At 44.1% G+C, this 23,957-nt stretch overlaps 1 protein-coding gene across 1 annotated transcript in view; it reads left to right on the top strand.

Annotated features, from left to right (window-relative positions):
- Positions 1-17,432, top strand: part of adora2b (adenosine A2b receptor) — a 68,115-nt gene extending 50,683 nt beyond the window's left edge. The window contains exon 2 of the mRNA XM_041197146.1: positions 15,512-17,432. Within this exon, the coding sequence (XP_041053080.1) occupies positions 15,512-16,178 (667 nt within the window). The 3' untranslated portion in view covers positions 16,179-17,432. The remainder of the gene's footprint in view (positions 1-15,511) is intronic.
- The last annotated feature ends 6,525 nt before the right edge of the window (positions 17,433-23,957 follow it).

Below are 23,957 nucleotides of genomic sequence, written 5' to 3'. Positions count from 1 at the left end.
GAATGGTGCTGAACATTGTGCAATCATCAGTGAACATCCCCACTTCTGACCTTATGATGGAAGGAAGGTCATTGATGAAGCAGCTGAAGATGGTTGGGCCGAGGGCACTACCCTGAGGAACTCCTGCAGTGATGTCCTGGAGCTGAGACGACTGACCTCCAACAACCACAACCATCTTCCTTTGTGCTAGGTATGACTCCAATCAATGGAGAGTTTTCCTCCTGATTCCGATTGGCTCCAGTTTTTTTAGGGCTCCTTAATGCCACACTCAGTCAAATGTGGCCTTGATGTCAAGGGCAGTCACTCTTACCTCACCTTGGGAGTTCAGCTCTTTTGTCCATGTTTGAACCAATGAGGTCAGGAGCTGAGTGACGCTGGCAGAACCCAAATTGAGCGTCAGTGAGCAGGTTATTGCTAATTAAATGCCGCTTGATAGCACTGTTGATGACTCCGTCCATCACTTTACTAACGATTGAGAGTAGACTTGATGGAGCGGTAACTGGCTGGATTGGATTCGTTCTGCTTTTTGTGTATAGGACATACCTGGGCAGTTTTACACATTGCTGGGTATATGCCAGTGTTGTAGCTGTACTGGAACAGCTTGGCTAGGGGCGCAGCAAATTTTGGATATCAAGGCTTCTGTGCTATTGCCGCAATATTGTTAGGGCCCATAGCCTTTGCACTATCCAGTGCCTTCAGCCGTTTCTTGATATCACATGGAGTGAATCAAATTGGCGTAAGACTGGCATCTGTGATGCTGGGGACCTCCGGAGGAGGCCGAGATGTTTCATCCACTCAGCACTTCTGGCTGAAGGTTGTAGCGAATGCTTCAGCCTTATCTTTTTCACTGATGCACTGGGTTCCTCCATCATTGAGGATGGGGATATTTGTGGAGCCTTCTCCTCCTCCTATTACGAACATACGAATTAGGAGCAGGAGTAGGCCACTCAGCCTCCAGAACCTTTTTTGCCATTCAATAAGATTATGGCTAATCTAATTTTAACTTCAACTTCACATTCCTGCCGACCCCCTTAAACTGTTAGTTGTTTCATTGTCCACCACCATTTGTGACTGGATGTGGCAGAATTGCAGGGTTTATATCTGACTTGTTGGTTGTGGGATCACTTTGCTCTGTCTATCACTTGCTGCTGCCACTGTTTGGCATGGAAGTAGTCCAATGTTGCAGCTTTATCAGGTTGACACCTCATCTTTAGTAATGTTTACTGCTGCTCCTGATATGTCCTCCTGCACTCTTCATTGATCTTATGACATTTTCAGGTTGAATTCACACTTTGTGATATTAATCCTGAATGTATGAATATTATTTTCACCAAGGTAACAGCCATTTACTTTTAACACTGATAGGTTCATTATTAGTATTGCATAGTGTGATTTTATCTCACTTACCCCCTACTGACCAATATAAATCTCAAAAAGAGATCTTTTGCTCTATTTGCCATCTACCCTGCCCCGGAGCCATATTATAGTCCCAGCCTTGTGTGGCTCCTTCCCTTCAGCACAAAATCTGTTTGACTTACTCAAAATTTTCTGGCACCAAAGCCCTGCTGGACTTTGCAGGAAAAAGGACTTATCTTCCAAAAGTTAGTCATTAGCAAAACTGTTAGTCACAGTCTTATTCTGTATCTAACCCCATTCTGTACCTGTCCTGGGAGTGTTTGATTAGAACAGTGTAAAGGGAGCTTTACTCTGTATCTAACCCTGTGCTGTACCTGTCCTGGGAGTGTTTGATAGGGACAGTGTAGAAGGAGCTTTACTCTGTATCTAACCCCGTGCTGTGCCTGTCCTGGGAGTGTTTGATGGGGACAGTGTAGAGGGAGCTTTACTCTGTATCTAACCCTGTGCTGTACCTGTCCTGGGAGTGTTTGATAGGGACAGTGTAGAGGGAGCTTTACTCTATATCTAAACCCGTGCTGTAGCTGTCCTGGGAATGATTGATGGGGACAGTGTAGAGGGAGCTTTACTCTGTATCTAACCCCGTGCTGTACCTGTCCTGGGAGAGTTTGATGGGGACAGTGTAGAGGGAGCTTTACTCTGTATCTAACCCTGTGCTGTACCTGTCCTGGGAGTGTTTGATGGGGACAGTGTAGAAGGAGCTTTACTCTGTATCTAATCCAGAACCTGAAGGTGCTTTGTTAGTTGCCCAATGTGGAGAATATTCGGCCACATCTAAAAATTAGATGAGGGTCTTTGTTCACATTATTAATATTTTCAGCGAATTTGAGAACCTTGAGAAGCTGCTCATCATCCAGACCTGAGAGTGAGCATGTTCATTTCTGTTATCAGGTGATAGGCTGTTAAGGTGCCATATTAAAGAGACAACTACAGATCCATACTTCAGACACTAGAATTGTTTAAAATTGTTAAGGAGGAGGCCTGGGATAGGCCGGAGGTTTTGAGGTGCAGTAATAGTGGCCCTACCTCTTGTTTGGAAGCTCTGGATTCAAATCTCAATTCTGGAGTTGATGTCCACAGAAGGTACATTCATAACGTGGTCAAACAGGTTGATTACCAGTCTGTAAATCCTTCCAATACATCTGATGGCAGGCGGTAAGAGTGAGAGAGTTTCCTGGTCAGCCAGAATCTGCAGAAGGCAACAGCAAACCACTTTGTCAAGCAGAATCATGGAGCAATCCAATGGAAGTCCATGCCAGATGAGTTGCATCCAATGATACCAAGGGAAGTAAGGGTGGAAATTGCAGAGGATCTAGCCATAATTTTTCAGTCTTCCTTAGACTCAGCGTTGGTGCCAGAGGACTGGAGAATTGTAAACATTACACCCTTGTTCAAAAATGGGTATAAGGATAAGTCCAGCAACTTTGGTGGTAGGGAAACTTCTAGAAACAATAATTTGGGACAAAATTAATAGTCACATGGACAAATGCAGGTTAATTAAGGAAAGTCAGCATGGATTTCTTAAGGGAAAATCATGTCTAACTAACTTGCTGGAGATTTTTGAAGAGGCGACAGAGACAGTTGATGAGGGTGATGCTTGTGGTATACATGGACTTCCAAAAGCTTTTGATACAGTGCCACACAACAGACTTGTGAGCAAAGTTATAGCTCACGAAATAAAAGGGACAGTAGCAACATGGATACAGAATTGGCTGAGTGATAGGAAGCAGAGAGTAATAGTTAATGGATGGTTTTCAGGCTGGAGGAAGGTTTGTAATTGAGCTCCCCAGGGGTCAGTGTTGGGGCCCTTGCTTTTCCTGATCTATATTAATGACCCAGACCTTGGTGTAGAGGGCACAATTTCAAAGAAAGTGGGTGATCTGAAAATTGGCATCATTGTGAACTGTGAGGAGGACAGTGTATAACTTCAAAAAGACATGGACAAATTGGTGGAATGGGCAGTGTTAGGACTGGGATGGGAGGAGTGCGCGTATGATCCAGCCCCACTACTCCACAGGCTACACCATTAATTTAAAAGTTTCATTTTCTCACCAAACTAGCCAATCGTTCATTTCCCCGACTGGTGCCCAGAGCAAAAGAGCCTTCAACCAGGTTTCTTCCTGTCTGTTATAAAACAAAGCTTCTTTTTAACATGTCGCGAGTACTGGTTAACACACAAATGTAACCAGGAAGTATAACTATCTATCTCTTCCTGAAGAGTTCCCCCACCACACACACGCAGACACACACACAGACAAGCAAAGGGCAAACAGATGGGGGAAGAATTTTCTCCCGGTTGGTTGGGAGCCGGGGGTGGGCGCAGAGCCGATCACCGCCCACGATCAGCTGAGCGCCGCCATTTTACATGGGTGGGCAAATTAAGGCCCGCCCAGCGTGACGTACGCCCGGTAGCACTCAGCACTACCTGTGCGGGCGGGGGGGGAGGAGGGAAAGTCGGGGCCTGCGCTCTTTTGCACATGTGCGCAGAAGAGTGCAGCAATCTCCCCGAGGCACGGAGCCACCTCAGGGAGATTAAGTTGAATTTGAAACTTCCCAATAAAAAAAAATTTAAAATCATTTACGAATGTCCCCTCATGTGACAGTGTTACATGAGCTGGGACATGTTTATCAAACGTTTAATAAATATTTATTAATTTAGTAAACCCTTCATGAAACCTCATCCCGCTGACTCCGGTGCACACCCGCCGAAGGAAAGATGGGAATGACACGCGGTGACGTCAGGATGCACACCCGATGTCACCGCGTGCCATTTTATACAGGGCCCACCCTCGCACACGAAACAAAAAATCCTGGCCGTAGAGTCCCTCTGCAGAGATGGACTTTGGAGGATGGGTGTTATAAAATGAAGGATAAAGTCTGCAGGGTCTCAACGCTGTTGACTTGGTGTTCCCTCATGTGCTGCTGGTCCTGGTGGACATCTGGAAGTTCTCACCAACCGGTCTCAGTTTTGCGGGTCCAAATACAGACCGGTTGCAGTCAGATGAGGGTTCTCTGGCTACAGGCTGATAGCCATACACAATTTTAAGCAAGGTAGAGAGAGAGAGAGCCAGTTAGGGCAGCTTTCCTTCCTCAGCTTGTTCCCCAACAAGACTGCCTTCAAAACCAGCAGGTTCACAACTTAAGTTTTTTTTCTTTCTGCCATGTGATTTCCAGAAAATTACCAATCTTCACTTTTCTTCAGTATTTTTTCCCATCAACTAAAGTGATTGCTTTTCAAAACAAACAAACAGATCTTCCTCAAATACCACAAAGGTCAGGTAATTTCTTGGAAGAGGCATACTTGTTGATAGTTCCAAGGCGAACTTACGACCTTTTTAAATAAAATCTCTGGTCAGCATCCAAATGTCCAGATCACGCCAAGTCTTTCCATTTTGTAAAAGAAAATTTCACTCTTAAAAGATATGATTCCGAACAGCAGACTTGTGGCAGATGAAGTTCAACGCAGAGAAATGTGAAATGATTCATTTTGGTAGGAAGAACATAGAGAAACAATATAGAATACAGGATACAATCCTAAAGTGGGTGCAGGAGCAGAGAGACCTGGGTATATATGTGCATAAGTCATTGAAAGTGGCAGGACAGGTTGAGAATGAATAAAGCATTGCTTTTTAACTCATTCATGGGATGTGGGCTTCGCTGGCTGGGCCAGCATTTATTGCCCATCCCTAGTTGCCCTTGAGAAGGTGGCGGTGAGCTGCTTTCTTGAACCACTGCAATCCATGTGGTGTAGGTACACCCACAGTGCTGTTCCAGGGTTTTGACCCAGTGACAGTGAAGGAACGGTGATATATTTCCAAGTCAGGATGGTGAGTGGCTTGGAGGGGTACTTCCAGGTGGTGGTGTTCCCATGTGTCTGCTGCTCTTGTCCTTCTAGATGATAGTGGTTGTGGGTTTGGAAGGTGCTATCTAAGGAGTCTTGGTGAATTCCTGCAGTGCATCGTGTAGATGGTACACACTGCTGCTACTGTGCGACAGTGGTGGAGGGAGTGAATGTTTGTGGATGTGGTGCCAATCGAGCGGGCTGCTTTGTCCTGGACGGTGTCAAGCTTCTTGAGTGTTATGTGAGCTGCATTCATCCAGGCAAGTGGGGAGTATTCCATCACACTCCTGACTTGCATACAGTATTCTAGGGCAGAATTTTCCCCTTGGTTGGCATGTGGGCCCCACCGGCTCGGCAGCGGGCAGACAGCCGACCCCCGCCACCGAAATGGGGCCCGCCGCCATTTTGAATGGACGGGCCAATTAAGGCCCACCCAGCGGCCTGCCCGACAGGAAGCAATATGCGCTTCCTGTGCGGGGGGTGGGGGGAGGGATTCCCCATCTGTCAAAGTCCTGTCTCAGGGAGATTCGTGAGAGGTAAGTAAAGTCAAAAAACAGATAAATATTAAAATTATTAACATGTCCCCCTCATGTGACAATGACACAGAAGATGGGACATGTTAATAATAAACACATAAAATTTATTACATTTTTAAAAAACGGACATGAAACTTCATCGCGCCAGTGGATGAACTTTCATGAATAATCTGGAACCCGCTGGGGCTCCTGGCATGCCCGCCAGCCTTAAACTTGGCCATTGACAGGTCGGCGGGCGGACGGCTGATTCCTCCCGACATCATCCCGCGTCATTTTCCCCTCGGCAATCGGGCAGAGGGGAAAATCCTGGCCCTCGACTTTATTAATAGGGGCATAGAGTATAAGAGCAAGGATGTATTTTGAACCTGTATAGGGCCTAGTTTAGCCTCAGCTGAAGCATTGTGCTGAGTTCTGGGCACCATACTTTAGGAAGGATGTGAAGAACATGTAGAAAAGCTTCACGAGAGTGGTTCCAGGGCTGAGGAAGGAGATATGAAGATAGTTATGAAGATAGATTGGAGAAGTTAGGCCTATTTTCCTTACAGAGAAAAGAAGGCTGAGAGATGATTTTAATGAGATATTCAAAATCATGAGTCTGGACAGATTAGATAGTGAGAAAGTGCTCCCACTCGTGAAATGATCGAGAACGAAAGGGCACTAATTTAAAGTAGGAACGTAGGAGCACGAGTAGGCCTTTCGGCCCCTCAAGCCTGCTGCACCATTTAGATCATGGCTGATCTTCTATGTCAACGCGATCTTCCCGCACTATCGCCATATTCCTTGATGTCATTGGTATCTGGAAATCTATCAGCCTCTGCTTTGAACATACTCAGTGACTGAGCTTCCACAGCCCTCTGGAGTAGAGAATTCCAAAGGTTCACCACCCTCTAAGTGAAGAAATTCCTCTTCATCTCAGTCCTAAATTGTTTACAACTTATTCTGAGACTGCGTTCCCTGGTTCTAGACCCCCTAGCCAGGGGAAACATCCTTCCTGCATCTACCCTTCGAGTCCTGTAAGAATTTTGTACACTTCAGTAAGATCATCTCTCATTCTTCTAAAGTCTAGAGAATACAGGCCATGTCTCCTCAACCTTTCCTCACAGAACAAACCCACCATCCCAGGGATTAGTCTGGTGAATCTTCATTGCACTCCCTCTATGGCATGTGTATCCTCCCTTACTCATTTACTCAAATCCCTTTCAGACTAACAGGTCTGTAGTTCCCTGTTTTCTCTCTCCCCCCCCACCCTTTCTTAAATATTTGCTACCATTCCAGAATCTATAGGATTTGGTAGAATAAGTAATTGGTAAAGGAAACAAAAGCAACATGAGGAAAAATTTTCACACAGTGAGTGGTTAGGATTTAGAATGCACTGCCTGAGAGTGTGGTGGAGGCAAGTTCAACTGAAGCATTCAAAAAGGAATTAGATTGTTATCTGAAAAGGAAGAATGTGCAGGGTTACATGGAGAAGGTGGGGGAATGGTACTAGGTGACTTGCTCATCTCTCTCCTCTATGTTAAATAATCGAATCGATTATCGAAAGTAAATTTGAGAACAGTAATTCAATAAACAACGGTCAGAATGTTTTGAAATGAGGGAGATGTGCATGACCCGTCTACTTTGAGGCAGTGACAACCCAAGTGAACTGTGGAAACTCTATAATCAGCAACAGAGACTTGCAGATGGCATTCAACAAAGTTTCACACTATAGGCTATTGCTAAAGCTCAAAGTTGTAGAGATATGTGATAAAACACAGAACCCTATGGGCTAGAGGGAGTACTGTCCAACTTTACAAGTGATAAATGGAAGGAACAATAATGAGTAAAGTAATAGTTATACTCTGAATGGAGGAAAATTGGGTGATATGAAGAGTAGATGATTCAGGATTGGGTTCACCAGATATTGGAAGCAGCACCTCTTGTGAATAAGACCATAAAGGAAACTAACGGTATCACATAGAATCTATAGCAGATGGCCTACGCCAATGTTATGCTCCACATGACACCCTATCAACACAATCTTTTATTCCTTTTTCTTTAACAAGCTTCCTCATAAATGGATCTATACTAATTGCCTCAGCTACACCATTGGTTGCAAGTTCCACATTCTCAAGGAAAGAATTTGAAAGGAATAATGGGTTTAATGGTAAAAGATTTAGAATGTAAAAGTCGAAATGCAATGTGAATCTATGTGCAGTTTTGGGCTCCAGATTACAGGAAAGATAGTGAGGCAAACACAAATTTTAAAAAAAGACTTGACAAATTGGCATTGTTTTGTTTACAACAAAGGAGATTAGGTGTGACTTGATGGAGATGTCTAAAATTATGAAGGGATGGGGCAGAGCAGATTGAAACAGACTATTCCTGGTGATTGAGATTACAGAATAAGGGCATATCAGAGTAAATGTAAGACAGTCAGGACAGAAAGCAAGAGAAACTTTTCACAAAGAGATGTGAAGTTGTAGAATTCACCAGAAATTGTCCAAACTATGGATACCTGATACAAGAGTTATATTAGGGATAGGGAACACTGAGTGGGGTTTCCCAAGTTTCAAAATCACCACTGTTTCTAATTTATTACAATAAGGCTGGTGTGAGAATGGATGCTTTTAAAAATATTTTGGGGGAATATTGTGTTATTCTGTGAAGAAGACTACGTGTCTGTGTGTGTGGAAATGATTTGATTAAGCTGGGGAAAAGTTACTAGAGACAGGTTGTTTGGGAGGTTTAAGACAGGAAAGGATAGAGACATTAAGTGTGCATTTGTAATGAGGTATTATGGTGGGTTTGGGGTACAAGCAAATATTTTGGATCTAACATTTGCATTAGATAACTTGAGAGTTCGTTTGAATATCAAAGGGAAATCAGAGATAACAAGAAACATGTTTGCATCTTGTAGGAGCTCCATAGGTAAACGCAAGAGGGTACATTACATTTTTTTGACCCCAAAGCAGAGACAAAATTGAAACACAAAAGATTTTATATTTGGAAGGGTTTAAGTGTCAAAGAGGTGTGAGAATAATGGACCTGAGATGAAAGGGGGAAAAGGTATTTTATAGTTATTGTGGAGAGCTTAGAGGTTGGCTGTTGTCTATGTGAGGAAGATCTCCTGAAAGCAGCTCTAGGCTGGGAGAAGATGCAGTTTGAATCAGCCATCCAGTCAAGCCGGAAAAGTCTTGGGCTGCAAAAAGCAGTCTTGCTGTGAAGTCTTGGATTTCTATAGCAGGGTGGAAGAGAGTTTAAGAGGTCGTGTGGTAGGCCTTTATTAAAGCTACATTTATTAAAGTATGCCTTGGTAATATTACTGGATTTTATAGTTAAACATCTGTAAGGGTGTGTTAAAAACAGAAACAGAATTATCTGGAAAAACTCAGCAGGTCTGGCAGCATCGGCGGAGAAGAAAAGAGTTGACGTTTCGAGTCCTCATGACCCTTCAGCAGAACTGAGTGAATCTTAGGAAAGGGGTGAAATATAAGCTGGTTTAAGATGGGGGGGGCGTGGGGAGAGAAGTGGGGTGGGTGGGTGTGGTTGTAGGGACAAGCAAGCAGTGATAGGAGCAGATAATCAAAAGATGCCACAGACAAAAGAACAAAAGAACACAGAGGTGTCGAAGGTGGTGATATTATCTAAATGAATGTGCTAATTAAGAATGGATGGTAGGGCACTCAAGGTACAGCTCCAGTGGGGGTGGGATGGAAAGGCTAGCAGGGCATAAAAGATTTAAAAATAATGGAAATAGTGGGAAAAGAAAAATCTATATAAATTATTCGAAAAAAACAAAAGGAATTTGGGAGAAACAGAAAGGGGGTGGGGATGGAGGAGGGAGTTCAAGATCTAAAATTGTTGAACTCAATATTCAGTCCAGAAGGCTGTAAAGTACTTAGTTGGAAGATGAGATGCTGTTCCTCCAGTTTGCGTTGGGCTTCACTGGAACAATGCAGCAAGCCAAGGACAGACATCTGGGCAAGAGAGCAGAGTGGAGTGTTAAAATGGCAAGCGACAGGGAGGTTTGGGTCATTCTTGCGGACAGACTGCAGGTGTTCTGCAAAGCGGTCGCCCAGTTTACGTTTGGTCTCTCCAATGTAGAGGAGACCGCATGTAGAGGGTGTGTTGCCTGGAAGGTGTTTACCTGTGGGTCTGACCAAGTAGGGAGTCTTTTGAGGGGATAGTTTGTAAGACTAATTTTAACTGTGTAACTGCAACCTTGTCTATTTAATTTTTCTTATCTTCTTGTTAATAAAATATCACTTTTAATTTTTAAGATACTAATATTGTTACCGGACTTCTTGCTGCTGAGATCAGTGCATTTTCTTCTTGTTTTCAGAATACAAGAAAAAGGTATGGCCTGTAGGTCAAGTTTCCCTCTGGGATTTGGTTTGCTCAGCAATTAATATCTGCTGTGGTCATAACACTGGTATGTAATGTTAGGTGTGTAACACTTGGAAAGGCTGAAGAAACTTGAGCTTTTCAACAATTTGAACTCAGAAACTCAATGCAAACTAGTCAAATGATACCAAAGAGGTGGGTAGCAGAATTGAATAAGGCAGCTTAGAAATTATAACATGAATGGGCAAATATGTATCGGAGGAGATTAATGAAGGATTAAACTTAATGCTGCACATAGGAAGGAAAAATGGATGAACCACAACCACCATGATTGGTGCTAATTAACTAAGGGCAAAGTTGAAGCAGACTGAGGAATCTTAGTAGATTCGATGCTCAACAAGTCTAAACAATGCGGAGCAGGAGCAATGCCAAAAGCATTCAATTTTGTAGCAAAAGCAGCAGAATGTGAGTCTGATGAAGCCACAGTGAAATTGTACAAAGCACCTTATGTAATATGTCCAGTTCTGGTGTCAAGAGACAGTGAAGACAGTAAGCCCAAGAGACAACAGTGAGAAGATCCATAAGTCTGTTTTTTTTAATTCATTCACGGGATGTGGGCTTTGCTCGCTGCCCGTCTATAATTGCTCTTGAGAAGGTGGTAGTGAGCTGCCTTCTAGAATTGCTGAAGTTCATGTGGTGTAAGCACACCCACAATGCTGTTAAGAAGGGAGTTCCAAGATTTTGACACAGCGAAAGTGAAGGAAAAGTGATATATTTCCAAGTCAGGATGGTGATTGACTTGGAGGGGAACTTCCAGGTGGTGGTGTTCCCATGTATCTACTGCCCTTGTCCTTCTGAATGGTAGTGGTCATGGGTTTGGAAGACGCTGTTGAAGGAGCCTTGGTGAATTCCTGCAGCACATCTTGTAGATGGTACACACTGCTGCCACTGTACATCAGTGGTAGAGGGAGTGAATGTTTGTGGATGTGGTGCCAATCAAGCAGACTGCTTTGTCCTGGATGGTATCAAGCTTCTTGAGTGTTGTGGGAGCTGCACTTATACAGGCAAGGGGACAGCATTCAATCACACTCCTGACTTGTGCCTTGTAGATGATGGAAAGGTTTTGAGGAGTCGGGGGGTGGGTTACTCATTGCAGGATTCCCAGCCTCTGACCTGCTCTTGTAGCCATAGTATTTATATGGCTAGTCCAGTTCAGCTTTTGGTCAATGGTAACCCTCAGGATGTTGATAGTGGGGGATTCAGTGACGGTAATGCCATTGAATGTCAAGGGACGATGGTTGGATTCTCTCTTGTTGGAGATGATCATTGCCTGACACTTGTGTTGCGTGAATGTTACTTGCCACTTGTCAGCCCAAGTCTGGACATTGTCCAAGTCTTGCTGCATTTGGACATGGACTGCTTCAGTATCTAAGGAGTTGCAAATGGTGCTGAACATTGTGCAATCATCAGTGAACATCCCTATTTCTGACCTTATGATAGAAGGGAGGCCATTGATGAAGCAGCTGAAGTTGGTTGGGCCTAGGACACTACCCTGAGGAACTCCTGCAGTGATCTCCTGTAGGTGAGGTGACTGACCTTCAACAACCACAACCAATTTCCTTTGTGCTAGGTATGACTCCAACCAGCAGAGAGTTTTCCCCCTGATTCCCATTGACTCCAGTTTTGCTAGGGCTCCTTGATGCCACACTTGGTCAAATGCAGCCTTGATGTCAAGGGCAGTCACTCTCACCTGACCTTGGGAGTTCAGCTCTTTTGTCCATGTTGAACCGAGGCTGTAATGAGATCAGGAGCCAAGTGGCCCTGGCGGAACCCACACTGAGCATCAGTGAGCAGGTTATTGCTAAGTAAGTGCCACTTGATAGCACTGTCGATGAACCCTTCCATTACTTTACTGATGATTGAAAGTAGGCTGATGGGGTGGTATTTGGCTGGCTTGGATTTATCCTGCTTTTCGTGTACAGGACATACCTGGGCAATTTTCCATATAGCCGGGTAGATGCCAGCATTGTACCTGTACTGGAAAAGCTTGGCTAGGGACGCGGCAAGTTCTAGAACACAAGTCTTCAGTACTATTGCTGGAATATTGTCAGAGCCCATAGCCTTTGCAGTATCCACTGCCTGTGGACGCTTCTTGATATCACGTGGAGTGAATCAAATTGGTTGAAGATTGACATCTGTGATGCTGAGGACCTCTGGAGGAGGCCAAGATGGATCATCCAGTCAGCACCTCAAGCCGAAGATTGTAGCAAATGCTTCAGCCTTATCTTTTGCACTGATGTGCTGGGCTCCCCCATCACTGAGGATGGGGATATTTGTGGAGCCCCCTCCTCCAGTGAGTTGTTTAATTGTCCACCACCATTCACGACTGGATGTGGCAAAACTGCAGAGCTTAGATCTGATCCGTTGGTTGTGGGATCGCTTAGCTCTATCTATCACTTGCTGCTTATGCTGTTTGGCATGCAAGTAATCCTGTGTTATAGCTTCACCAGGTTGACACCTCATTTTTAGGTATGCCTGGTGCTGCTCCTGGCATGCCCTCCTGCACTCTTCATTAAACTAGGGTTGAGCCCCTGACTTAATGGTAATGGTAGAGTGGGGGATATGCCAGGCCATGAGGTTACAGATTGTGTTTGAGTACAGTTCTGCTGCTGCTGATGGCCCATAGTGCCTCATGGATTCTGAGTCTTGAGTTGCTTGATCTGTTCGAAATCTATCCCATTTAGCACGGTGGTAGTGCCAAACAACTTGATGGAGGGTATCCTCAATGCGAAGACAGAACTTTTTCTCCACAAGGACTGTAGGGTGTTCACTCCTGCTAATACTGTCATGGGCAGATGCATCGCGGCAGGTAGGTTGGTGAGGGTAAGGTCAAGTATGTTTTTGCCTCTTGTTGTTTCCCTCACCACTTGCCACAGACCCAGTCTAGCAGCTATGTCATTTAGGATTCGGCCAGCTCAGTCAGTAGTGGTACTACCGAGTCACTCTTGGTGATGGATATTGAAGTTCCCCCACTGAGAGTACACCTTGTGCCCTTTCCACCCTCAGAGCTTCCTCCAAGTGATGTTCAACATGGAGGAGCACTGACTCATCAGCTGAGGGAGGGCGGTACGTGGTAATCAGCAGGAGATTTCCTTGTCCATGTTTGACCTGATGCAATGAGACTTCATGGGGTCCGGAGCTGATGTTGAGGACTCCAAGGGCAACTCCCTCCCGACTGTATACCACTGTGCCGCCACCTCTGCTGGGCCTGTACTGCAGGTGGGACAGTGATGGTGATATCTGTAAGGTATGATTTTGTGAGGATGACTATGTCAGGCTATTGCTTGACTAGTCTGTGAGCCATCTCCAGATGTTAGTAAGGAGGACTTTCCAAGGTCGACAGGGCTGAGATTGCCTTTGTTGTTCCGGTGCACAGGTTGATGCCGGGTCGTCCATCTAGTTTCATTCCTTTTTGAGACTTTGTAGCAGTTTGTTACAGCTGATTGGTTTGCTAGGCCATTTCAGAGTCAACCACATTGCTGTGGATCTGGAGTCACATGTAGGCCAGACCAGATAAGGACATCAGATTTCACTCCCTAAAGGACATCAGTGAAGCGGATGGGTTTTTACAACAATCGTTAGATGACCATGATCATTAATCCCAGAGTTTTATTGAATTTAAATTCCACCATCTACTGTGTCAGATTTTAACACTGAGCATTACCCTGGGTCTCTGGGTTACTAGTCCAGCGACAATACCACTGTGCCATTGCCTCCCCATAATGTTAGTTGTGACACTGGAAAGAGTAAAGAAACGAGCTTTTCAACCTGCAGCATCTGAAGGGTGAATTTATGGAGGGTTATATTATAGAAAATATGGTGGAAAAGTGAAATGTATTAAGTTAAGTTGTGAAACCTAGAGAGGAATATATATGCACGTTGGTAGAAGGTAAACCTAAAACTGATATTGGTGAATTTTTCTTAAGACAAAGAGTGGAATGAACTTCCACACTGAGTAATGGAGGTAGAAACTCTAGAATTGTTTGAGGAACAACAATGATGCAATGAGGGGACTCTCGGTTCTTTTGGGTGGGCTGACTGGCCTGCATTATCCATGGTCATCTTGTGTCTCCATGGTTGAACCATGCCCCTTCTTGCTAAAGGTCAAGTTCCATTAATAGAAAGAAAATAAGAAAGGAAGATTTACATTTATATAGCATCTTTCACAACCTCAGGATGTCACAAAGTGCTTAGTGGACAAATAACTACCTTCCTATCTAGAAATGTTAGAATGCCAGAAGAATTTCTTTGGAAAAGGTCACTAACTCTCCCTAAGATGAGCATGGAGTTTCCAGGAATTGTTAAGGAAAATGGTAATTACTGGGAAGGGATGGAAATGAAGGAAGTAAAAGTGGATCCAGTGCCTGGACCCCACTGTTTGCACATTGCAGTGTTGGTGGCTATTCTGTAGAGAGTTGAGCTATGATGAATCAATGAATGGAGTCACCAGTCCAGGTTAGCATTGCAGAGGATCAAGATGGACAACCCTGTTGGGATTCTTTCCGAACTCATGAAACTTCCGAACTCAGAGCTCATGAAAGAGGCAACTCCTAGTCTTTAGCCAGATTTTGATACCACGCTGCATAGAAGGCTAGCACATAAGTAGAAGAGTGCAGGTATACGGCTATTGAGGATTGGAAACTGTCTGCCGAAAGGGAGCAGAAGGTGGCTGTACAGATGGGCCATGGTGTATAGGTAGGTTGTGCCTAATGGAGAACTCCAAGGATTAGTACAGGGATCTTTACTATATTGTAGATCAATGATTTACAAGTTGAGATAGAGACAAAACTAGAAGAGGGGGAGAAGTGTGCACAAACAAGGTATTAAGTACAGGAAGAGACATTTCAATTGCTTAATTTGTAGTTCCAGTCTTTTTTGTTCCTTCCACGTTTCATCACTTTCCAGGTACTACCAATAAATTTCATTGGCTATTTCTCCATACCATTTCACCATCTAAGTGAACCTCATCGGGAACAACTCAATATTCAGTTAGTAAGGCATTTGACATGAAAAACAATTGAAGGATATGCAGAGAATTCTATTCTGTTTTTGGAGTGGTGGGTGGGCTGATTGGTGAGTTCTGGTCTTGTGCATTCCTGTATTTCAGGTGTTTAGAATTTGACAAGAATTGAAACATTTTATCAGTTTGTTCTTCTTGGGATGAGTGACTCATCTACCCAATACCCATTCACGCTTATTTCCATTTATAGCAGGTTAATAAGAAAGTAATCTTGGGAAAACACGTTGCATTTCCCAATGGCAAACGACAGGAACTGCTTGAAGACAATAGGTGTTACTATCTGTTTCCTGACTGTATTTTTTCTCGCTCACACAGATATAAGGGGCTGATAACTGGGAGACGTGCCAGGCTGATTATAGCGGTCTTCTGGATCCTGTCCTTTGTGATTGGTTTGACTCCGTTTTTTGGCTGGAATCAGAGGAATGAAGTGCCGATAAATTGCAGAAATAGCACACAGCTGGCGAACAACTCTGGCCTCTGGAACTGCTCAGTGAAATGTCTCTTTCTGAACGTGGTCAATATGAAATATATGGTTTACTTCAACTTTCTGGGCTGCGTCCTGACACCACTGCTGATCATGTTGGGCATTTATGTAAAAATCTTCACTGTTGCTCGAAAGCAGCTACAAAAGATTGAGCTGAATTCTGTAAATTCTGACACTTCCCGGACATACTTACAGAATCAAGTAAGAGTTGCAAAATCACTCTCCATCATTGTCGGGTTCTTCGCTTTCTGCTGGCTTCCACTTCACATCCTCAACTGCATTAATCATTTTCACCCACAGTATTTCAAAACCATGAACTTGCGTATCATGAATGCTGCCATCGTTCTGTCTCATGCAAACTCTGTTGGGAATCCCATCATCTATGCCTACAAGATTCAAGAATTTCGCAACACCTTCCATAAAATTATTTTCAAATGGATTCTGTGCAGGACAGACAATGAGTTTAAGCCTGACACTCTGGGTGGAACACACCCATAAAGGGGTCAGAGATGTTATCATGAATGTCTGGGTAACCTGTGGACATCATATTTATACGTACTGTTTACTGACATACCTAACATCTGTCTTTGTACATTAATTGTAGGGGTAACTCTTTGGGTAAGAAAAGGATAACATTGCAATCAAAGGAAGCTGTCAAAATGTGAAATACTTCAGCATTACCTCAAATCTGATTCCAACCCTGCAAATAACTTTTCTCCAAGGTAGAGTTTCTAAACAGAGATGGACTAGGGGAGACTCATAAAGTATTTGCAAACTAGATTACTGCCATAGCTCTGAGATCCATTGCACTCACACTTTTCAAGGATGTTACTGCTGGCCTTAGTGTGGTGTGGTTGGTAATCCTAATCTGTCAAACAGGGACGGAATTGTCCTATCAGATCTCCACAGTAAGACATATTCATGCATCTTGAAGTTGTGAAAGCAGAGATTGTCTTGTTGACTCCACGGTGCAGCAGTATTTCAAAGCAGCACCACCTTTATTCCAAAGCAAATGCTATTTGCCAACTCTCAATAAAGTGACAAATTTGTTCTGAAAAGTGTCCTAACACAAAGCCACAATCAATCATTGTGGGTCAGAATACATCAGGGGCAATTCTAGGTTGTATATCAGTGGGGAAAAGGGGACATAGCTGATGCTAAAGGCAAAACCGGAATGACAGCACAATATTCTGTCATCTCTTTCCCTGCTGCCTCCAAGTCAAAGCATCACAATAATATCATGGCCTTGAAATTCCATGGGCACCAATTCCAGTGGCTATATTGGAACTGTGTCCATCAATGCCCCCTCATACTGATTGACAGCAGTTGTGGGGTCAGTGGGAAGGTATCTCATGTATGAGGTCAACAGGAGAATTCACCCATGGGACACTGGCTACCCTATGCTAGCAGAAATTCCATTACGCCATCCCCTTGTAAGGGAGGATAGGTTGCCCAGGGAACTCCCTAGACCACAATACTGCTCTGATTAGAACATGTTTGCGGTCCAGTCTGGAGTCTACTCGTGAGGCCCATATGTATCATTGGCCAGGCATCTATATGCCCACATTTCATCTGTTGCGCCGGCCAGCTCTGACGCAACAGGACAAGGAATTTGCAGCCTTTCGCTTGGCATATGACGGACTAAGATTTTGCCTCTTGACTGCTGCTCAGTTTGGGATCAACCAGAGCCACTCAGCTCCTGACCTCATTACAGCCTTGGTCCAAACATGGACGAAAGAGCTGAACTCTAGAGGTGAGATGAGAGTGACTGCCCTTGACATCAAGGCAGCATTTGATGAGTGTGGCATCAAGGGGCCCTAAAAAAAACTGGAGTCAATGGACATCGGAGAAAACTCTCCACTGGTTGGAGTCATAGCTAGCACAAAGGAAGATGGTTGTAGTTGTTGGAGGTCAGTCATCTCAGCTCCAGGACATTACTGCAGGAGTTCCTCAGGGTAGTGTCCTCAGCCCAACCATCTTCAGCTGCTTCATCAATGACTTTCCTTCCAACATAAGGTCCGAAGTGGGGATGTTCACAGATGATTGCACAATGTTCAGCACCATTTGCGAATCCTCAGATACTGAAGCAGTCCATGTCCAAATGCAGCAAGACCTGGACAGTATCCAAGCTTGGGCTGACAAGTGGCAAGTAACATTCATGCCACACAAGTGTCAGGCACTGACAGTCTCCAACAACAGAGAATATTATAATCACCCCTTGACATTCAATGGCATTACCATCACTGAATCCCCCACCATCAACATCCTGGGGGTTACCATTGACCAGAAACTGAATTGGACTAGCCAAATAAATACTGTGGCTGCAAAAGCGGGTCAAAGGCTGGGAATCCTGTGGCGAGTAACTCACCTCCTGACTCCCCAAAGCCTGTCCACCATCTACAAGGCACAAGTCAGGAATATGATGTAATACCCCCCACTTGCCTGGATGAATGCAGCTCCCACAACACTCAAGAAGCTTGACACCATCCAGGACAAAGCAGCCCGCTTGATTGGCACCCCTTACACAAACATTTACTCGCTCTGCCAGCGACACACAGAAGCAGCAGTGTGTACCATCTACAAGATGCACTGCAGAAACTCTCCAAGGATATCTAGGCAGCACTTTCCAAACCCACGACCTCTACCATCTGGAAGGACAAGGGGCAGCAGATAGATGGGAATACCACTACCTGAAGTTCCCCTCCAAGTCACTCACCATCCTGACTTGGAAATATATCGCCGTTCCTTCACTGACCCTGTGTCAAAATCCTGGAACTCCCTCCCTAACAGTACTGTTGGTGTACCTACACCACATGGACTGCAGCGGTTCAAGAAGGCAGCTCACCACCACCTTCTCCAGGGCAATTAGGGATGGGCAATAAATGCTGGCCTAGCCAATGACGCCCACATCCTGTGAATGAATAAAATAAAAAGCTTGCCGAAATGGCAGAGACCAGGTATGGCCTATACCCCCATTCCCTTGGAAGTTATGCTAGTCTGTTGAAGTTACAGTGGGAGACCAGTAAAATCCCAGTGGAATTCAGTGGCCCTTGATTTCAACATACCAACAGTACCAGCTGCCAGTGCTAGCCTGGCTCATTAACTCCCACCATAAAGTTAACATCACTTTGAATTTTACCTTATTAGTTGCAGTCATAGAGTCATAGAGGTCTACAGCAGAGTAAAAGGCCCTTCAGCCCATCGAGTCTGTGCGGGTCAAACAAGTACCTAACTATTCTAATCCCATTTTCCAGTACTAGGCCCATAGCCTTGTATGCCATGGCATCACAAGTGCACATCCAAATACCTCTTCAATGTTATGAAGGTTTCTGCCTCTGCCACTCTTTCACACAGTGAGTTTCAGACTCTCACCACTCTCTGGATGAAAAAATTCTTTCTCACATTCGCTCTAAACCTCCTGCTCCTTACCTTGAACCTCTGCCACCTGATTATTGATCCCTCCACCAAGGGGAAAAGTTCCTTCCTGTCCACCCTATCTATGCCCCTCAGTCAAAATTTAGTCAAAAGCTTTCTCTCACCCAATCATGTACACCTACTCTTGAATGTATATTTTCACATGTCAGTTTTGTTACTATAAAGGTTCTGAGCTGTGAACACTAGATGCAGAGGGATTGTGCTACATTTGACTTTGAAGACAATATCCTCTCACCTTATGGCAATGGATGAATATGTCTTACAGATTGTAAAGCCAATGGTGCTGAAATTGTACATATGTAGAATTCTAAAAGGAACATTATGCCACAGAATAAACTAATTATCATCTTGTCATAAAAATTGTATAATTCTTGCGAGGAATTCTAGGATGAGAAATGTAATTGAGGATGTTTGATGAGGTACAATATTTTCAACTTGATGTAGGACAGTTGATATTTACTTCTCAGCTTACTTTAGTTGTGCCTGTCTGACTCCCCTCTTGTCTCACCTTCCACCCTGTCTCACCCCACTGTCTCTCACCCCTCACCTGTCCCACCCCCTCCCCTGTCACTGAACTCTCTCCTGTCTTACCCTCCCATCTTGCCTTTTTTTAATTCATTCACAGGATGTGGGCTTCACTGGCTGGGCCAGCATTTATTGCCCATCCCTAATTGCCCTTGAGAAGGTGGTGGTGAGCTGCCTTCTTGAACCACTGTAGTCCCTGTGGTGTAGGTACACCCACAGTACTGTTAGGGAGGGAATTCCAGGATTTTGACCCAGCGACAGTGAAGGAATGGCGATATATTTCCAAGTCAGGATGGTGAGTGGCTTGGAGGGGAACTTCCAGGTGGTTGTCATGTATCTGCTGCCCTTGTCCTTCTACATGGCAGTGGTCGTGGGTTTGGAAGGTGCTGTCTAAGGATCCTCGGTGAGTTCCTGCAGTGCATCTTGTAGATGGTACACACTGCTGACACTGTGCGTCAGTAGTGGAGGGAGAGATTGTTTGTGGATGTGGTGCCAATCAAGCGGGCTGCTTTGTCGTGGATGGTGTCAAGTTTCTTCAGTGTTGTGGCAGCTGCAGTCATCCAGGCAAGTGGGGAGTATTCCATGTCCTGACTTGTGCCTTGTAGATGGTGGACAGGCTTTGGGCAGTCAGATGACTAGCCTCTGACCTGCTCTTGTAGCCACAGTATTTATATGGCTATTCCAGTTCAGTTTCTGGTCAATCATAACCCCCAGGACGTTGATAGTGGAGGATTAAGTGATGGTAATGCCATTGAATGTCAAGAGGATTCTCTCTTGTTGGAGATGGTCATTGCCTGGCACTTGTGTGGCGCGAATGTTGCTTGTCACTTTTCAGCCCAGGCTTGGATATTGTCCAGGTCTTGCTGCATTTGGACATGGACTGCTTCAGTATCTGAGGAGTTGTGAATAGTACTGAACATTGTGCAATCATCAGCAAACATCCCCACTTCTGACCTTATGATGGATGGAAGGTCATTGATGAAGCAGCTGAAGACGACTGTGCCTAGTACACTACCCTGAGGAACTCCTGAAGCTGTGTATCCAAGACTGAGATGATTGACCACCAGCAACAATAGCTATTTCCCATTGTGCTAGGTATGACTCCAACCAGTGAAGTATTTTCCCCGATTCTCATTGACTCCAGTTTTGCTAGTGCTCCTTGATGCCACACTCAGTCAAATGCTGCCTTGATGTCAAGGGCAGTCACTCTCACCTCACCTCTTTTGTCCATGTTTGAACCAAGACTGTAATGACCTCCACTTTGTGTCACTCCACTCCACCTCCATCTCTCAGCCCTGCTTTGTCTCACCTCCTCCCCTGTTCCTTTGCTGTTATGTAACTATCTAAATATCCAAGTCCACAACCATCATCAGCATGTTTGCTTGTATTCTACTTCTCACTTGGCTCCGTTCCAGAGGTTGCATTGTGTGGCAGATGCCTCTCCATGCAGCTCACCTGTTCTCGTACATGGGTGCTCGATTATAATTGTATTCCCTTTTGGTTCAAAATTGTTTGACAGAACAAATTACTCAGTACACGCTGATATCTGATGCTTGCTATCATACACAACTTCAAAGCCAGTTGGCAGCACATTATTAGAGATTTAAGCAAGAGTTTATATCCACACCCTGTATTCTAGTTCAATCAGGAAAAACAATTTCAAAAATAAACATTTTAAACAACCCAAGGACTAGAACAATGCCAACTCACACAAATACAGACACAAACACTAATCCCTGAGGGAGTGTTCTTATTTCTATTCTGCTCCTTGGACCATGATGCAAAGTCTTTTGCATGGCAGTTTGGTTTGATAACCACAGTTTTTCCATTAAAAAGGCTCCACAGTAAAAATAAAGACTTGCATTTATACAGCACAATTCACAACCTCAGGATATCCCAAAGCACTTTACAGCCAATGAAGTACTTTTGAAATGTAGTCACTGTTGTAATGTAGGAAACATTGTAGGAATGCAGAAAGACAATAAAGGAAGAGTAATATCAGAGTGAAAGATAAAACCAGAATACAGCTAGAGAGACAGACGTAGAAAAGAGAGCTTGAAGAGAGAGGAGAGGGACAGAGATGAGTGAGACACAAGAGATTGTGAGAGCTAGGAAGAGAGAAAAACAAGAATAATAGTGCTCCCAAAAGCATAATCACTGTAGTAACCTTGCTCCCTATGTTATAGTGTCTGCAATAAAGTCACTAAATATTCACTGCATGAATTCCAATGATGACATCTCTGCAATTAATGCAGCTCCAGGCTTCCATCTCCCTGCAGCTTCAGTTTGCATTTCTGCCGGATTAAATTCATCCTAACCTTGGCCAGAGCATTAAAACTGTCAGATTTTAAATTTTGATATACAGCATCTGCAATATTTTGCTTTTGATTAAAACTGACAATGTGTGATAAAGAATAGTCAGAACAGAAACTATTAAATCCAAGCAGTCAGCAAACTTCACAGCGTTCCTGTTCAGCACAGCTGTGTCTATTGAGAGTCTGGATTCCGCTTAGGGTAGAAGCACAGCAAAGTAGCCTGGATGGAAAAAGTAGGTCGTGTAGTGTAGTGAGGCAAATATTTTAACAGCCTATAACTTAATAGTCGCACATAAACACTGCAAATGCAAAATAAATTTGCAGAGAAATGCCGTGGATGTGCCATCCACTATTGGAGCACATACAAATACCCTTTTAAACAATATGACATGCCCAGGAACGCCAGCTTTTCATAGCCACTGTCGCAATGGTCTAGTTTGTATTGGTTTAACTTTACAAAAAAGAATCAATAACAGAACTTGAATTATTCTATGCTATAAGAGTAGTTCCATGTTTGGTGGTACCTGAATTTTAAACAATTGTGCAGTGGCTCGCAAACCTTTTTGGTTTTCAAATTAATTTATAACCACTGACCCGCCTACTCCCCATCTAAATTCTAAAATACTGCATGTAAGGAGTGTGTTGATAATGATTTTAAGAAAACAGGCATTTATTTAGAGATTGGTGAGTGCCTGCCTCTCACTGTACAGCTTGTCTATCCATGGGTGATGTTTGACAATGACACTTGTTAATTATTCTCCACTTCAAGACAGGACCTGTAGTTGGTCTTTTCACTACCATTGCAGAAAATGACATTTCACAAAGGTATGTTGTTGGGTTTTCTTTGTTCAGGTGCTGTCCCTGTTTCCTTTAAATCTGCTGTCATTGCTCTTTTCCTCAAAAAAACAACCCTTGACCCCAGTATTTGCAAACTATCGTCTCATCTCCAACCTCCCTTTCCTCTCCCCTAAGTCCTTGAAAATGTTATTGCTTCCAAAATCCATTCCCATCTTTCCTAGAACGCTATGTTTCAATCCCTCCAATCATATTTCCATTGCTTCCACATCACTGAAATGGCTCTTAGCAAAATCACAAAGGACATCCTATGTGTCTGTGACAAAGGTAAACTTTCCCTCCTTGTCCTGTCTGCAGCCTTGGCACATTGACCACACAATCCTCCTCCAATGCCCCTCCACCATCGTCTCATCGGACTGCTCTCACCTGGTTCCGTTCCCATCTAAACATAAGCAGAGAATCACCTACAATGGCTTCCCTTCCTGCTCCTGCACTGTTACCTCTGGTGTCCTCCAAGGATCTATCCTATTTCTCCTATTTCTCATTTACATGCTGCCCCTTGGCAACATCACCTGAAGGAATAGCATTAGTTTTCATATGTACTCTGACAACACCCAGCTCTACCTCACCACCATCTCTCCCAATGACTCCACTTTGTTAAATTATCCAAAATCAGCTTTTCCATAATCGAGCACTGGAAATGCAGAAATGTCCTCCAATTAAATACTGGGAAGAATGAAGTCATTTTTTTGGTCCAAACTCCGATCCTCCTTGGCTACAGTCTGAGATTAAGCCAGTTTCTTTGCAATCTTGCTGTTACATTTGATCCCAAGGTGAGCCTCTGACTTCATATTTGTGTTGTCACTAAGACCTTCTATTTCCACCTCTGTAACACCAGACTTTGTCCCTCATTTGCTGCTGAAACCCTCATCCAGGCCTTCATTACCTCTAGACTCGGCCATTCCAATGCACTCCTGGCTGATAGCCAACATTTTACCCTCCATAAACTTGAGGTCATCCAAAGCTCTGCTGCCCGTGTCTCAACTTGCGGCAAGTCCCGTTCTCCTATCACCCCTGTGCTCGCTGACCTACACAGACCCCTACTTAAACAACACCTCAATTTAAAATTCTCATCCTTGTTTTCAAATCCCTCCACAGCCTCGCACCTCCTCTCCCCCTATCTCTCTGATCTCCTCCAACCCCACAA

Source organism: Carcharodon carcharias, chromosome 10 (assembly GCF_017639515.1).
Source record: "Carcharodon carcharias isolate sCarCar2 chromosome 10, sCarCar2.pri, whole genome shotgun sequence".
Taxonomy (NCBI): Eukaryota; Metazoa; Chordata; class Chondrichthyes; order Lamniformes; family Lamnidae; genus Carcharodon; species Carcharodon carcharias.
This window is presented reverse-complemented; position numbering and strand designations above follow the sequence as displayed.